The sequence below is a fragment of the Arvicola amphibius genome, chromosome 7 (assembly GCF_903992535.2).
Source record: "Arvicola amphibius chromosome 7, mArvAmp1.2, whole genome shotgun sequence".
Lineage (NCBI taxonomy): Eukaryota > Metazoa > Chordata > Mammalia > Rodentia > Cricetidae > Arvicola > Arvicola amphibius.
The window spans coordinates 14,966,639-14,983,793 of NC_052053.1; the positions used below are offsets into that span (position 1 = coordinate 14,966,639).

The 17,155-nt window shown below is 45.1% G+C and overlaps 1 protein-coding gene across 1 annotated transcript in view; it reads left to right on the plus strand.

Moving 5' to 3' along the window:
- Lrp2 (LDL receptor related protein 2) overlaps nt 1-17,155 on the plus strand; it is a 123,452-nt gene that overhangs the window by 84,387 nt on the left and 21,910 nt on the right. The window contains exons 42-60 of the mRNA XM_038337050.1: nt 85-374; nt 883-1,086; nt 1,303-1,545; nt 1,722-1,847; nt 2,707-2,829; nt 3,992-4,123; nt 5,293-5,494; nt 6,276-6,571; nt 7,714-8,230; nt 8,577-8,729; nt 9,137-9,307; nt 10,009-10,232; nt 10,482-10,659; nt 11,682-11,878; nt 12,377-12,622; nt 13,567-13,695; nt 14,471-14,587; nt 15,923-16,039; nt 16,722-16,838. Of these exons, the coding sequence (XP_038192978.1) occupies nt 85-374; nt 883-1,086; nt 1,303-1,545; nt 1,722-1,847; nt 2,707-2,829; nt 3,992-4,123; nt 5,293-5,494; nt 6,276-6,571; nt 7,714-8,230; nt 8,577-8,729; nt 9,137-9,307; nt 10,009-10,232; nt 10,482-10,659; nt 11,682-11,878; nt 12,377-12,622; nt 13,567-13,695; nt 14,471-14,587; nt 15,923-16,039; nt 16,722-16,838 (3,782 nt within the window). The remainder of the gene's footprint in view (nt 1-84; nt 375-882; nt 1,087-1,302; nt 1,546-1,721; nt 1,848-2,706; nt 2,830-3,991; nt 4,124-5,292; nt 5,495-6,275; nt 6,572-7,713; nt 8,231-8,576; nt 8,730-9,136; nt 9,308-10,008; nt 10,233-10,481; nt 10,660-11,681; nt 11,879-12,376; nt 12,623-13,566; nt 13,696-14,470; nt 14,588-15,922; nt 16,040-16,721; nt 16,839-17,155) is intronic.

A 17,155-nucleotide genomic window follows, 5' to 3' on the forward strand; every position in this document is an offset into this window, starting at 1 on the left:
ATGTAGCATAAGCAACTGCCAGGCGCCTAACCATGATAATTCTCTCTCGATCTCAGCAGTTGCTTTTCTTTCTCTTTGTTCCAGGCAGAAGATAGAGCGCAGTACTCTGAGGGGCACCAACCGCGAAGTCATCGTCAGCACCACCTTTCTCGCCTTTGGCTTGACTGTCTACGGCCAGCACGTTTACTGGACAGACATCGCCACCAAGAAGATCTACCGGGCTAACAAGTATGATGGGTCAGCTCTGATTGCGATGACCACTCCTTTGCCCGTGCAGCCCAGGGGGATCTCCAGAGTTATCAAAACCCAGCAGCAGCACTGCAGCAATCCTTGTGACCAGTTTAATGGAGGGTGCAGCCATATCTGTGCGCCAGGTAAAGGATTGGGCAGGAACATGCCATAGCAACCACAGTGACGTTGACCCTTGGATACTAGCTCTAAGCAGAAAACAAATGGAAATTCTTAATTGGACCAAGAGTTATATTTTGAGAGGGTTGTGTTACAGGGTTTTGTTCTGTTCTACATGAATTGGTTCTGTAAAGGTTTAAGTGGAAGCCAAGAGGGAAAGAGTAAGGTTTTGACTTCAATAGGAATTGTAGAATGTAAATTTTCTCTTTAGGAGATATTGTTTATAGTTTGATATTGTAGTCTTAAATGTGAGGACAGTTTCATAGGAAATGTACTTTCTGATATTGCGTTTTTTGCAAAAATGAGAACCATTGTGTGTGTGTGTGTGGGGGGGGGGCAGTAGTTATTTTTAAAGAACAATGCCGAATATAGCCGAAAGGTAGATGGTGTTTCATTTCTAAGATGTTGTAAATGCCGTTCTGGAAAAGACGAAGACCAGTTCCTAGGCTTATGCTTCGCCTCTCCCTGCCCCAGGACCAAATGGAGCTGAGTGTCAGTGCCCACACGAAGGCAGCTGGTATCTGGCCAATGATGATAAGCACTGCATTGCGGACACAGGCACCCGGTGTAGCCAATCCCAGTTCACCTGCCTCAATGGGCGCTGCATCTCACCCGACTGGAAATGTGATAATGACAATGACTGCGGGGACGGCAGTGACGAGCTGGAAACCGTCTGTGGTAAGCTGGACTCAGTGCTGTTGTTAGGAGCTAAGATGTCATCGTGCAACCTGTTTGGCGCGAAATTTCGCGGTGTACTGGATGGGCTTTCTGTTAGAGCCCTGAACCTTCACTCTAATACAGGATGTGTTCCTGTTTTAGTCAGCTCTGTGTGCAGATGAGTAGAGATGGATTAGATTAATTGACCTCTCCTTTCAACGTCTTTCCTTCCCCTAGCCTTTCACACGTGCCGATCAACAGCCTTCACTTGCGGCAATGGGCGATGTGTCCCGTACAGCTATCGTTGCGATTACTACGATGACTGTGGTGACAACAGCGACGAGACCGGGTGCCTGTTCAGGAGCTGCAACAGCACCACGGAGTTCACCTGCGGCAATGGGCGGTGCATCCCTCTCAGCCGCGTCTGCAACGGCGTCGACAACTGCTTTGACAACGGCACCACAGACGAGAAGAACTGCCGTAAGTCTATCTTCCTTCTGTGAGAATCATCTCTGCCACTCCAGAGCCAGCTCGGGATTCACATGAGCTGTGTCTTCCTGGGGTTTGAACCATTGCCTGGGTCTGGTAACATGGACATTGTCTGTGATATATATTTGTCATATATCTGCTTGTTTTTTTTTTTTTTTTTTTTTAAGCTCCCCGTACTTGTCCGCCCACACACACAAAGTGCGCAACTACAAATATTTGCGTTTCCCGGGCTTTCCTGTGTGACGGAGACAATGACTGTAGAGATATGAGCGACGAGAACCCCATTTACTGCGGTGAGTAGGATCAAAATCAGAGGCGTGGCCGTACATTCACAGAATATGCTAGCTTTAACCGTGGAAACGGAGTTTGGAAGTTGCTTTAAGGCATGAGTGGCAGAATCTGAAGTCTCATGCTTTGTCTATATTCTGGAAACCTGGTACAGTGTCCAACGACTATAAAACTAGCATCTGTCAGGGCAGCAATCAGGTATAACAGTAGTGGCTGCACAAATAACCAGAATTCAGTTACCGCCTTCCCAGTAAGTGCTCATGGGCAAATGTGTCAGCTATAATGGACCAGGCAGGGGGAGCCTTGTAGAGCAGAAGGACCGAACTTCATATGTGATAAATATTCGCTCTAATATTGTACCCACGCATTAGAAGCTAGTGTAGTGTGACCATGGCTGTGTAAGGCTCCAATGAATAGGTGAGAATTCTGCTAACTAATTATGATTAAAAGGTTGTGGTGAGGGACAGATTTGTTATTATTAGTTCTATCATTTTAATATAACTCACCGATTTTATTAGTTTATCACCTATTATGTTATTAATATAATATAATATAATGTAATATAATAGAATATATTCAAGCTGTACATGGTGACATCCTTAACACAGCCCTTAACACAGGACGTGAGAGATAGAGGTAGGGGGATCTCTGAGTTCGAGGCCAGGACAGGTAGGGCTACACAAAGAAACCAAAACCTAAATAATAAATAAATAAACAATAAACTCCTTCATCCCTATAGAAGCTTAGAAAAAAAAGGCCATTTCCCAAACCCCAACCTTTTCTGGCCGCAATTAAGCAGTTTAAAGATACAGATGGTCAACAGATGGGCGCCCGTTTGTGTTCTAATCTGTGCCTATCCTCCAGCCGCGCAAACATGCAGCAGCAGCGAGTTCCGGTGCGTATCCAGTCATCGCTGTATTCCAAACTTTTGGTACTGTGATGGCGAAGCCGACTGTCCCGACAGCTCTGATGAACCCGACACTTGTGGTAAGAGTCTGCAACCTCGCGAAGCAAAGGGTGCAGTTAGAGCAACCGGGGCTCTTCACTTCACATGCTGGAGCCCACGGCTAGGTGCTCACCTTCCCGGCTCCTATTCCCAGAAGGGATGCCAAAACCATTCTCTGGGTGTTCATCAGAGAGCAGCTAGTGCAGGGTCTGCGGGGAGCCAATGAAACCAGGGAAGGTGCTCGCCGATGAGTGGGGCCATGAGGTATCCAGTAAACTGATTGTCTGGCTTGCAGAGTTCAACTTCAGCTGACACACGGTTTGAATTCTTGTCTGAGCCTTGTAAAACTATAGGGCTTTTCACATACACTGGGAAGGGCACATAGCAGGCACCCTATGCCTTTTTGTGGAGTGAGGTGCCCTGGCCCTCATCTGGGGGCAGTTGTATGCTATTTGTATTCAAATATTCTTGTCAAATATTTTATTGCACATATCCTATGCATATTTACTATAAGTAATTGTAAGCATTTAAATCTGTCTATAAGAATTTTTAATCATATTCAATCATGGGTGTAGGATCTAGAAAAGTATGACTGCGAACCAGGGGTTTGTCTTTTTTTTTTTTTTTTTTTTTTTTTGATTTTTCGAGACAGGGTTTCCCTGTAGTTTCTAGAGCCTGTCCTGGACCTAGCTCTTGTAGACCAGGCTGGCCTCGAACTCACAGAGATCCGCCTGCCTCTGCCTCCCGAGTGCTGGGATTAAAGGCGTGTGCCACCACCGCCCGGCTAGGGGTTTGTCTTTATAGGTGAATGTTGCCCCATCTCATCCATGGTCACGGGCTTGTGTTGTAATGACAGTAGACCATGGAGTCCTGAAGCTACCACTGGCTTGGAAAAAGTCCCCTTTTCCTTATGTATAGTATAACGATACATAGTATTCCTCAGAGTAGAAGCATTTAGATTTATTTTTTTCTCATTATTACACTATATACATTTTTCTGGGGTGACATTAGCATAATTTTAGAGTTAAATCCATCCTAGTTTCCATTGACTTTCGTGAAGTATCTGTAGGGGAGAAATAATAATAATAATAATAATAATAATAATAAATAGCAATAATAATGACAATGATAACAACTGTTAGATGAGTATGCCATGACCGAAGCCAGATCTGAAGGTCCTCCATTGAGCGTTCCTCTTTTCAGTTCGGACTGTGAACACCTGCTCGGCTGGCCAGTTCCAGTGTGACAATGGCAGGTGCATCTCCAGTAGCTGGATCTGTGACGACGATAACGACTGCGGGGACATGAGCGACGAGGACCAGCGGCATCAGTGTGGTAAGTGCAGGCAGGTTCATCCGCAGTCTCGGGACAGTCGGGCTTGATTCTCGTGGCTGGAGCGTCCCGCTGACCAGGAAACTGCACGCTGTTTCCTGCTGCTCACATGTGCAAAAATGACTCGGCGCTCACGTTCACCCACATGGGACTAGGGAAATTCTGCCTTTTGTTGGCCGCTAAGTACCATCGTCTCTTTCAAATAATAGACTTGCATCATATTCTTTCCCCTCCAATGCCTCCAGATCGTCCCGGTTTCTGCTATTCTTAAGTGAGATACTATCGCAATAGATAATGGAGTGAGTGTAAGTAGGTTTCTCAACACTCCATATGGGCTCCATGCCCAGCAGTAGTAGTTGGCTAATACAAATGAACTTTTTTTTTTGTTTCATTTTCCATTGTTGGAATTTTTTTTTTTTTATCTTTTTTGGTGTTTTGACTCTTGCTTTCTAAAAATTGTTTCACCTCTTTTGTTCTGTTTGAAAGAAAGAGAACATTGTGAGTAGGGATGTGGGCAGGGATCTAAGAACAGTTGGGGGAGGGGAGATACGATTAAATATACTGGGTGAAAATGTACTCCTGCCTCTGTCTGCCACGTGCTATCCGCCCAGCAAAAAGAAAAAGAAAGTGCTTGTTATACCCATAACACTGATGCCTGATTTTTATTTGCCAGGCAAAAGAGTTGCTTAGAACAGCAAGGACAGAGTTTCCTGAGGCTTGGCCTTTGAGAACCAACTTGTGGCCACAGCTTTACGTCCCCCCGTCACTGCCTCACTGGGACATTTTCTCTTGCTTTTATGTCTTGCTTGTCATGGGATTGGATAAGGCACAAGTGCTTCTGAGTATCGCATCTCTTGCTCAGCTCCTTGTGCCATACTGACAAGCCTGACCTCTCTTTTTGGTTTTTGTCTGACTTTGAGATGTCCAATAAACCATTTTCTCACCTATCATATTGGCACCAAACCACTAATGAGATATGAAACAGTTAATGAATTATATTAATTTAATATATTTTGTTTCAAAATAGGAGTGGATTTCTGATCTTATGGAGAACTAAGCAGAGTTTTTGTATGTAAATGTTTTGCTTCTGAAAAATGCAGATTCGTATGATACCTGTCCCCTTTATTCTCGTTTCTCTTCATCCTTCAGAGTCTTGTCTGTTTTGGTTTCAGCGCTCAGGAACTGCTCTGCTTCCCAGTTCGCCTGCAGAAATGACAGGCCCCCGAGAAGGAGGTGCATCCCGCAGTCCTGGGTTTGCGACGGCGACGCGGATTGCAGCGACGCCCTCGATGAGCTGCAGAACTGCACCAGGAGAAGCTGCTCTGGAGGAGAATTCACCTGCGCAAACGGGCGGTGTATCATGCAGTCGTTCAGGTGAATTGGGACTTAAGCATTTCCCTCTATACCCCAAATGTCCATCGGGGCAGAGCTGACTCACTCATTAGGCACAATCGCCACAGGGCCTAGTGCCCATGGCACTCTTGTAAAATTGACTAGGTTCAGTTCTGGTGCCTTAATAACTCATGACACTCTGCCACTAACCTTTGCCCTCGTTCTATGGTTTGAATTATCACCCTATTAGCATTGTCTATCATAAATTCTTTGACCAGCTGTCACCATGTCATGGTTCAGTAAGCATGACTTTTTATGTGGAATCTTAGAATAATCTAGAGAACAATAGACCAGTGTGGCTCATGGCGTGTCAGGAGCCTGTGTCATCCTTTGCAACCTGGGAATGTTAGGTATCAGAATCCCTACATACACTCTTGCTTTACTGATTTCTTATTAAACTCCAGGCTTTAATCTCCTTCCCATTACCATATTTAACTCACATATCAGGTGCCAATAGAACTATATGAAGGGATCTGCCAATGTAAGCATTACACCAGTTTTATAGGACACAGATTTCAAGTACTTCTATACAACATATATCTCTCTGAGAAAGTCCCAGTGTCCTCAAGCTTTCCCACGATCATGCTAATGTGAAATAGTGAGCGAACAAAGCTGTAGCCATATTTCTTATGCAGTTTTTGGCATCAGGGGAAGTTGTGTCGAATGCCAAAGTATGGATTGTTCTAGAACTGGAGATTGGTGGGGTGTACGGTGCTGTGATCGTGTTAAGACGCTCTTCGTGGTCCCGCGTCTCCTAACGCAGGTGCGATCGGCGCAATGACTGTGGGGATTACAGCGACGAGAGGGGCTGCTCGTACCCACCCTGCCACGACAATCAGTTCACCTGTCAGAACGGGCGATGCATCTCAAAGTTCTTTGTCTGTGATGAGGACAACGATTGTGGAGACGGGTCTGACGAACAGGAGCACCTATGCCACACCCCAGAACCCACGTGCCCCCCTCACCAGTTCCGCTGTGACAATGGGAACTGCATCGACATGGGGAAGGTCTGTAACCACTTGGACGACTGCTCAGACAACAGCGACGAGAAAGGATGCGGTGAGTCCAGGGTGGGGGATGGAACTGTGTACATTCTCCACTCTTTCGGGGTCACTTAGGACGTTCCAGTATGTTTTCTATGTAGAAAATTTACAAACAACTTGCTGTGGCTTCCGTAATTGGGATACAGCATAGAACAATATTCAAGGTGTTCTTTAAGAGGCTTGCTCAATAAGACATCCAGGATGAAGGGAACATGGTGGTTCGCTTACGATTTTTCAGAACGAGTTATTGGCTTGCTCTTCATTTTAATTCTTAGGAGACTGGAACATTTTAATCTTCCCTTCATAGTCACAACCAAATGTAAGGAAGCCGGCTAAAAATTTATCATGAATTCTGTCTGTGTGAACTTCATATCACCAACGGTCCATCCTCTCTGTGGAGTTGGTTGGTCTTGTATGGTGGTGTTCCCGTGACAAATTTAAAATCTTGATAATCTATTGCCTTCCACCTTCCATTTCCTTGTTGAGTTCTCATTATTTTATTGGTTAAAACTTAAGAAATGTTTTATTTGGATGACATGTATTTTGAGGCATGGCCTCCCTTTGCAGCTTCGGCTGGCCTGGAATTCACTGTGTAGTCCAGGCTGTCCTAGTGCTGTGGGATTTGAGAGAGGCATCAGCATGCCTGTCTATTATGTAGCTCAGGCAATCTTCTTCCTACAGTCTTCAATGTGCTAGGATTACAGGCTTGCACTGCCATACACGGTGCTCGGTAGGATCCAAACAACTCAATTTTAAATGTTTGGTTTGAAAAGGAAATAAGCTCTTATAAGCCCACTAAACATCCAGATTCATAGCCAGCAGGATTCCTTCTAATTGCATATACATTATTCCTTCCCCAAACAATTGAGCTAGCATATGGCTACCAAAATGAATTTCTTAGGGGTATGATGATTATAGGGTGGGCTAGGCCACCTGTGATAGATACCTATCTATCTTATCCCATCCTATAAGGCAAATGGACACATCACACTTGAAACCTGTGATTCACAGAGTGTGGCTATCACAGTGAGTGCACTGGGCTGCCTCTTCTTCTTTCATTATGATTTGCTAAGAATTGGCACTATCTAGCAGGAATACTGCCTAGCAGGAGTGTAACTGTGGGCCTATGGATATCTAGTAACTGTCTTTTGCCTGCAGGCATTAATGAGTGCCAGGATTCGTCAATCAGTCGCTGTGACCACAACTGTACAGACACCATAACCAGTTTCTACTGTTCCTGTCTCCCTGGGTACAAGCTCATGCCCGACAAACGCACTTGTGTGGATATCGATGAATGCAAGGAGTCACCCCAACTCTGTAGCCAGAAGTGTGAGAACGTAGTTGGTTCCTACATTTGCAAGTGCGCCCCGGGCTACATCCGCGAGCCAGATGGGAGGACCTGTCGGCAGAATAGTAACATCGAGCCCTATCTCATCTTTAGCAACCGTTACTATCTGAGAAACTTAACCACAGATGGTGCGTTTTACTCCCTGATTTTGCAAGGCTTGGGCAACGTGGTGGCCCTGGATTTTGATAGAGTAGAGAAGAGGCTGTACTGGATTGATGCCGAGAAGAAAATTATTGAGCGGATGTTTTTGAATAAGACAAACCGGGAGACGATCATAAGCCACAGATTACTACGTGCTGAAAGTCTGGCTGTAGATTGGGTCAGCAGGTAAGAACCTCTAGGACACAGCACATATCAGGCTGGCTGTCTATGTAGGGACACTGGGCTTGCAGAAGCGTAGTGCTGTGCCTTTGCTTTGTGTGGGTTCTGAAGATTCAGGTCCTTCTTACTCAATGAGCCACCTCTCCAACCATGAAATTTGTAACAATGTTAATTAATCTTTTCAGCTGGGGTATGTAGAAATATTTAATAGCTTTTCCTGTTTCCCTGTGCTTTTTTTGTTGGTGAAAAGTGCTTTGCAACCACTGTATGTGTGAACCTCAGGGAGTTCGGATAGAAACTGTTGTGTATAAATAAAGTGACTCTCACGGGAAGGTCTGTCTTTCCACTGCAGAAAACTATATTGGTTGGATGCCGCCCTGGATTGCCTGTTTGTCTCCGACCTTGAAGGCCGACACCGCAGAATGCTAGCCCAGCACTGTGTCGATGCCAACAATACCTTCTGCTTTGAAAATCCCAGGGGAATTGTCCTTCATCCTCAAAATGGGTATCAACTCTCTGTCATCTTGCACCTCTTCTTTAACCACCTGTTCATGTAGCTTCTTATGGGCCAATAGCTTGCTGGGATCATATTCTGTTTTTCCAGCTTGAATTAGTTATTGCATTGAGTAGTGTGGCTCATTCAAATGATGTTTGTCAGCTGAACTCTTGTCTTTGCAATGACGTATCTGTTTCATATTTTGAGTTGCATTCATAGAAAATTGTGGACTCCCTGTAGCAAAGCCATTGAAATCCACAGTCGTCCATTTTTGAGGACCACCTGTTCACCATTGTGGATACTTTTTGCCAGATCTTTCCTTTCTGACAGATTCTATGGGATGGTTGGGAGCTTCATTTATCTAAATGGAGAACAGCTTTTGGCTTCAGCCTTTCCCTATGTGTTTGCTTCCACAGGCATGTCTACTGGGCCGACTGGGGTTCTCGGGCATACATCGCGAGATCTGGCATGGATGGGAACAATAAATCTGTGATTATCTCTACCAAGATAGCATGGCCCAATGCCATCACCATTGACTACACCAACGATCTCTTGTACTGGGCAGATGCTCACCTGGGCTACATCGAGTATGTACCTTGAGGAAAAGCTAAGTAATTATAAAATAGCAGGGCTGTGCTTTCAGGGGATTCAACAACTGTGTATTCACACTCAGAGCTACTCTGGGCTTTTTTTGTAAGACATAATCTCATACCGCATGACCTCAAGCTTTCTATGCAGCTAGGATGATTTTGAACTTCTACTGTTTGAGCTGTATTCACAGTCTGAGCTCACACTACCTACCGGCGTATGCAGGAGAGGGCAGGATGACAAGAGGGTGACCCAGCAATTCAGATAGCAGAGGATTGGGTTCACTTTTTCCTAGGGCCTATGTGGAATGGCTCACAATCCCCCTGAAACTCCATCACCAGGGGATCTATAGGGGCATGCGCGCGCACGTGCACACACACACACCACACACACACACACACACACACACACACACACTCACACTCACATACTCACAGATCTAGGTAACAAGAGAATGATGCTTATCATAGCATAAGAGATTATTAATCCATAATACCCACATCACAGCTAGGAGCCTGTGATTTTGTCAATATCTGTGGCTATTTCAATTTTTGAGTCATTTGTCGTTTAATTGTTGCTTTCCTCAGAGATTCAGAGAGGTAGAAGAACTTTCTTAATTGAATCCAGTTCTCTCACTGGTCCTGGTTGACATTTAGATGAGAGGTGTTACTTACATCCTTGCTCTTCCTGTCACCACCAGGTTCTCTGATTTGGATGGCCACCACCGACAAACAGTGTATGATGGAACTCTGCCTCACCCCTTCGCTCTCACCGTTTTTGAAGACACTATTTTCTGGACAGATTGGAATACAAGGACAATCGAAAAGGGAAACAAATACAATGGGTCAAATAGGATGGTGCTGGCGAACACCACGCACAGACCCTTTGACATCCACGTGTACCATCCGTACAGGCAGCCGATCGGTGAGTCGTTGGTAATGGACTTGGGTGTACCCGCTACCATTGAGCTACAGCTCAAGCTCTTGGCCTTTTAGACGAGGTATGTAGCTCAGACTGGCCTTGAACTGGCATGACCGTTTACCAGATCATGTCTCCTAATCATAGGCATTCCCGTAGTTAGTATTTTGGTGGGAGGACTGTCTAGAGGTGAGTCTGAATACAGAACCACCATCTTATATGACCGTGTACTCGTGCTATTTTTTCCCTTTCAAGTGAGCAACCCCTGTGGTACCAACAACGGTGGCTGCTCTCATCTGTGCCTCATCAAAGCCGGAGGGAGAGGCTTCACCTGCGAGTGTCCAGACGACTTCCAGACTGTTGAGCTGCGAGGCCGAACGCTCTGTATGCCCATGTGCTCCAGCACGCAGTTCCTCTGCGGAAACAATGAAAAGTGAGGCACCTGTTGCCCCGGCACACAGCTTGCCGCCCCCTGGGCAAACATTGATCCGTGAGGCTACTGGCAGGGAGTTTTCTGATTTTCTTTGAGATGAATTTTTGCTTGCCTGTCTAGCCCAGGCAGGCCTGAAACTCACAGCAATCCTCCTGTTTCAGCCTTCTGAGTATGGTTTCTGATTTCCAAGAAACTGTCCTGAGGATTGAGGCCATTGCTACCATTGCCAGGGGTTCTGTTTGTTGTCCATTTGTGCCAGGCAGGGTTAATGCTTTTAGATGCATCTGTTTCCCACTAATTTCATTTTTATTTATAACTGGACAAACCCTGATGTGCCTGTGTAGTTAGTCCTTCATAACTGGCTCCTTGGCATTGTAAATGAATAGAGAAGTAATAAAATGCATGTTTGACAGGATATGGAGATCTTTGGGTATAGGAGAGCAGTGGTCTAGCTGAATTCTATTTTAATTTCAGAAACTATCATCCTTAGTACACTAGAATACAGTCCCATGAGTAGTAAATTAGGGTTCTTCTCTCTCCAATAGCCAAGATAGCCACTGGGGTTTGGTGGTAGTTTTAATTTGCGTCTGCATATGCAAATCCCAGGGATGTTGCTTATTAGCTGTTTGTGTTATTTTCTTTAGAGAACCGTCTGTTCATTTCTTTAGGCCATTTGTTGATGGTCATTTTGCTTTTTGGGTTCATTGCAATTCATTGTAAGTTATGGGTATTAGCAGATAAAGACTTTCCACCCCATTCTGTGGATTATCTGGAGAGAAATTATCACAGTTTTTCCCTGTTCGCTAAAGCTTGGTTTTAGGTCCATGATGTGATCAATTAGAGGTCCCCAGCTTTCCAAAAAAATATTTAGGTAGACATTTTTTAACCACTAGCTTCTAAAAGCATCGCTCAAAGCTCCATCCTTCCCCTCCCCCCACTACTTGGGACTAGGGTCTAATTCCCTTCTCCCTGTGGATATTGCTTACTCGGTGAGTTTCTACAGGCTTTCTACCTTTGTGCAGGTGTATCCCCATATGGTGGAAATGTGACGGACAGAAAGACTGTGCGGATGGTTCTGACGAACCAGACACGTGCCCGCACCGCTTCTGCCGTCTGGGACAGTTCCAATGCCAGGATGGTAACTGTACAAGCCCCCAGGCCTTGTGCAATGCTCACCAGGATTGTGCTGATGGCTCTGATGAAGATCGTGCTCTCTGTGGTACGTTTTTGCCCTCTTTGCCCATTCCTTTAATTGATTCTGTAGCATCAATCCAAAATCTGGCTCAAAAAAATTTGGAGAAAAGTTAGGACCAATCCTGTATTTAATAGAGGTGTTGAACGTCTATTAAGTTTAATTGAGTAGTAGATGGGGCGGTGCTAGGATAGAATCCTCCTTAAGCTGACATTGAGAAAGATAAATCCTTCTCCATTTTAATGAGCAAGGACTGTATTTTTATTGAAAATGTACCTCAATACATCAAGAATAGCAATATGCCAGGCACACACCTTTAATCCAAGCACTTGGGAGGCAGAGGCAGAAGGATCTTTGAGTTTGAGGCTAGCCTGGTCTATAGAGTGAAACCCTGTCTCAAACAACAACAAAGAAAGAAGAGAGTAGGAATAATCCCAGAGACTAGAACCCCAGAGAAAGGAAGTTAAGGTAGAATTCTCTAGAATTGACAGCTTCTCACCTGGTAACTGAATGCCTTGCTTGCAGAGCATCACCGGTGTGAAGCCAATGAATGGCAGTGTGCCAACAAGCGCTGCATCCCAGAGGCCTGGCAGTGTGACTCGATGAACGATTGCCAGGACAACTCAGATGAGGAGAGTTCGCACTGTGGCAGCAGGACCTGCAAGCCCGGCCAGTTCAGGTGTAACAACGGCCGCTGCATCCCTCAGAGCTGGAAGTGTGATGTGGATAACGACTGTGGAGACTATTCCGACGAGCCTATCCACGAATGCAGTGAGTTCCCTGGGGGAGGGCCAAGCATAACCAGAGCAAAGAGGCCAGCAGGTGGGGACACACCCTCCACTTCAGCCCAGGGGAAGGGGATACCCTTTCTTGTCTTCCTTTGCAAACTCCATCTCTATGAGATAAAGCGAAGTGGAGTGGCTTTTATTTGTAACCAGACCCTGGCCGTACCACCGCAGCATGGCACTAACTGTCATGCGGAACACAATAGTAGCAAGGTATGTGAGAAACACTGATCAGAAACCTGAGGCTTAATCATTTTATAAATAAAGTGAGGCTCACTTTAGTGAATGGCCGTAACCACAGAACCAGAATTTCAGCTCAGGGAATTTACTCAAACCAAGTACCTGCTCTGCATTAGCTGTGGTTTTATTGCTGTGAAGAGACGCTCCGACCACAGCAGTTCTTATAAAGGAGGGCATTTAATTGGGGCTGGCTTATCGTTCAGAGGTTTTGTTCATTCTTATCACGGAGAAAAGCACAGCAGCACGCAGACAGACATGGTGCTGAAGAAGTGGCTTAGAGCTCTATATCTGTATCCTCAGGCAGCAGGAAAAGGATTAGATACTGGGCCTGGCTTGACTTTTGAAACTTCAGAGCCCATCCTAATGACGTATTTCCTCTGACAAGACCACACCCACTTCAACAAGGACACACCTACTAATTGTGCTTCTGGTTATGGACCTGTGGGGCCATTTCATTTGAACCACCACATCCCCCTTCCACTCCAAACTACATCACAACACTAATGAACGGGACTGAGATAGCAAGAAAAATTAGGGCTCTGTCGTTACGCTCATCTTGAACAGATAACATCTACAGAGATGCCCAGCGTTTGTTTGGTTACATGGTAGTTGCTGACGCCGGTACCATGTGAGGAGACAGCAGGACCGGTACCCACTCGCAATCTCATTTCTTGCTTTCTTCCTTTTCAGTGACAGCTGCCTATAACTGTGACAACCACACGGAATTCAGCTGCAAGACTAACTACCGCTGCATCCCAAAGTGGGCCGTGTGCAACGGCGCCGATGACTGCAGGGACAGCAGTGACGAGCAAGGCTGTGGTAGGAGGGGCTCCAGGCGTGGGGGAGGGGCAAGAGAATGCCAGTGTCAATTGCTGCTGTCTCCTAAGGGTGACTTTTTGCCTCGGAAAAGGAACTTAATTCATGTCATCTTAAATGACATCTGGTCCAAAAACATGTAATAAAGAAAACATCATTAAGATGTTAGGAACATGCTGAATTTTTCTCCCTAATATAGAATCCTTATTCAGACACGGCAGGTCTAAATAGCTTGTCTGATCTCATACAGATGGTAGAAGGTACAATATGCCTCAAGAGATTTCCATATCTGGATGCATTATTTTATGACCATCACACCAACCTTTGTGGCTCTTATAATCATCGATTGGGCAGCTGTAGTCACTCTGGCAACATGGAAAGAATTTATGGAAATTGTGGACAAAAGATCAAATAAATTAATGGAAATTAGGTATATATTATCTCTTGAAATCAAAGTGTCTTAGTTTATATTGTTTGAAAGAGAAAAAAAGATAATGGGTCTAAAATAACTAGAGGCAATGTTGCATTGACTCCATTTTTAAGCCATTGACAACGTTTTAGCTTTTTGCTGCCCATGACAAACCTGGCACCTTAAGGGCCAGTCACAGTGGCCCTGCCTTTCTTCTCCACCAAAGGTAGGGAATAGGTTAGCTGACAGTGGCCATCTCTGTGTCCCTATGTCTGGGAGCTTCAAGCATATGGAAACATAATTCTCAGACTGTGTCCTAAGGAAGCTGGGACCTTGGCTTATGCAGTCTTAAATGCGTGTGCTCTGCAGAGTCTGTGCCGTGCAGCCCTGGGGATTTCCGATGTAGAAACCACCAGTGCATCCCTCTCCGCTGGCAGTGTGATGCCTATGACGATTGTGGGGATAACTCGGATGAGGAGAACTGCGGTGAGTGCTGGGGACTTTGCAATCCTAGGAGCCACCAGGGCTGCCATGCCTGTCTGCAATTCATCCTCGGACAGTGCGATGTCCGTTCTTTGGGCTTCTGAAATGCTACTACGTTAAGCTTTGGGAGAAGGGGTTTTTTTTTTTTTTTTTTGAAACACAAATGAGATGATTTCTGACAAATGACAAGAAAAAAGAACTAAAGTAAGGAAAGGCGCTGGCCCTAAGGACCCGAACAGAAAGCTTTTTCCCCAGCGTGGTCCTAATAGCAGGGGAAGGAGTATTTCTGCTTATTTGCATGGTTATCACTCTTGGATTAGTTAACTCTTAGTAGAAGGGTCAATAACTCCTAGGGATGGGACATGAGCCCGGGGGAGGAAGCTGTAGATCGCACTACACTAACCATCCAGTTTGCATCTGGAAAATGAGCTCCACCCGAGCACGTATCACTGGCTCATGATACATTTTTCAACTCCAAGTTTCTTTTTAATCAGATGTTTTTCAGCTTTAGTTCTCTTTTAGAATTCTTCAACTTGACCAGAGGCAATTAGGTTATTGATCACACCAGCAAGTATCAACCAGCTGATAGTTGTTAACATGGAAGGGTGGTCTCAGTCATCAAGGACAACCTGGGAAACCCAGGGAGACCGAGAAAAGATGGGCGTGAGTCAGAGAATATAGTTCAGTGCTAAAACACTCGCCCTTCTTGGGTGATACCCCAAGTTCTCTTTCCACTCTTCTATGAACAGAAAGGCAATTAAGCATTATTTATTTATTTATTTATTTATTTATTTATTTATTTATTTATTTATTTATTTATTATTTATACAATATTCTGCCTCTGTGTGTCTGCAGACCAGAAGAGGGCAGCAGACCTCATTACAGATGGTTGTGAGCCACCATGTGGTTGCCTGGAATTGAACTCAGGACCTTTGGAAGAGCAGGCAATGCTCTTGACCACTGAGCCATCTCTCCAGCCCAGAAAGGCAATTAAGAAAGTTCATATCAAATACTGTAATTGGTCAGCTAGAGTTTTGCAGTTAAAGCACACTTAGATGAAAGTCTTAAAGGATTTGAAGCAGAGGGTGGTTCGTTTGTTTTTAAAGACAGGGCCTCACTATGCAGCTCTGGGTGTCCTGGGACTCAGTATGTAGACCAAGCTGGCCCCTGTCTCCCAAGTGCTGGGATTAAAAGCTGTGTTACCATGCCTAGTGCGGCAGAAGAAAATGTTTTATAATGGGACTGGATCACAGGACAGAATTGGGTACCCGTGGGCCTAGGCATCTCCCTAGCCTGTCTCCCAGTGCACACTCATGGCCAGGTGGCTTTTCTTTCCAGTTCCTCGGGAGTGCACAGAGAGTGAGTTTCGATGCGCAGATCAGCAATGCATCCCTTCTCGATGGGTCTGTGACCAAGAAAATGACTGTGGAGACAACTCAGATGAACGGGATTGTGGTAACTATCAGGGGCTTACAGAATCGTACACCACGACAGTGTAGGGACTTCAAACTCTAGTGTTAATATGGTGGTTTAGTGTGCAATGACACAGGTAATTTATGTAGTATTCAAGTTCTACTTCTCACAGTATCTTCTGCATTCTCTGAACTTTAACTTACAGTATTCTGGTCTTGATGATAGGAAAAATAAGAAGGGATATCTTTTTTTCCTGTTGAGACAGGGTTTCTCTGTGTATCCCTGGCTGTCCTGAAACTAGCTCTTGTAGCCCAGGGTGACCTCACACTCCCAGATATCCTCCTGCCTCTGCCTCCCAAGTGCCGGGATTAAAGGCATGTGCCATCCCTGTCTGGCCAGAAAGAGTATCTTCCCTCTGCCTCATTTTAATTTTGATGTAACCCAGAAGAAGACCTTCATTTCACATGACCGTGGCGTGAAATGGAGGACAGAGAATGGGACAGAAACTTTGAATGTTGATTAAATGCTGGCTTTGAAACCTAGGGGATTTTTGTGGTGAGATCTGCTAACAGGTGATAGGTATGCCCATCTCCACATGCTGAATAGAGAAGCTGATCTGTTTTACTGGTCATTGAGTGAGCTGTGAGTCAGCCACAGGGTGTGGGCAGGAGGCGATGATGGCCTCCTCACACTCTCCTGCCACGAGACCATCTTTTCTCTTCAGAGATGAAGACCTGCCATCCCGAACATTTTCAGTGTGCGAGTGGACACTGTGTGCCCAGCGCATTGACCTGTGATGGGAGAGCAGACTGTCTGGATGCTTCCGATGAATCCAGTTGTCGTAAGTGCCTGCTCGCTTGAGCACACGGGAATGGCAATTTAGACACAATTCACCTCTTAGCTTAGAAGCATAAGTGTGTTCTATTCAGCCTTTATGATCCCAGATGTTCGCAGGGGCCATTCAAATGCAAATTATTAGCAATATTTTAAGTAGAATGTGCTAACAAGTTGTATTATTGGCTATTGTACAAATCACTAACTGGACAAAAGCATTCCAGATGAAGATAGCAATAGCTATGAATGAGAGTCTACAGCATTACAGTATTACGGTGTATGCACGATACTGTTTAAAGATCATTTTTAAAAATGTAAAACAAA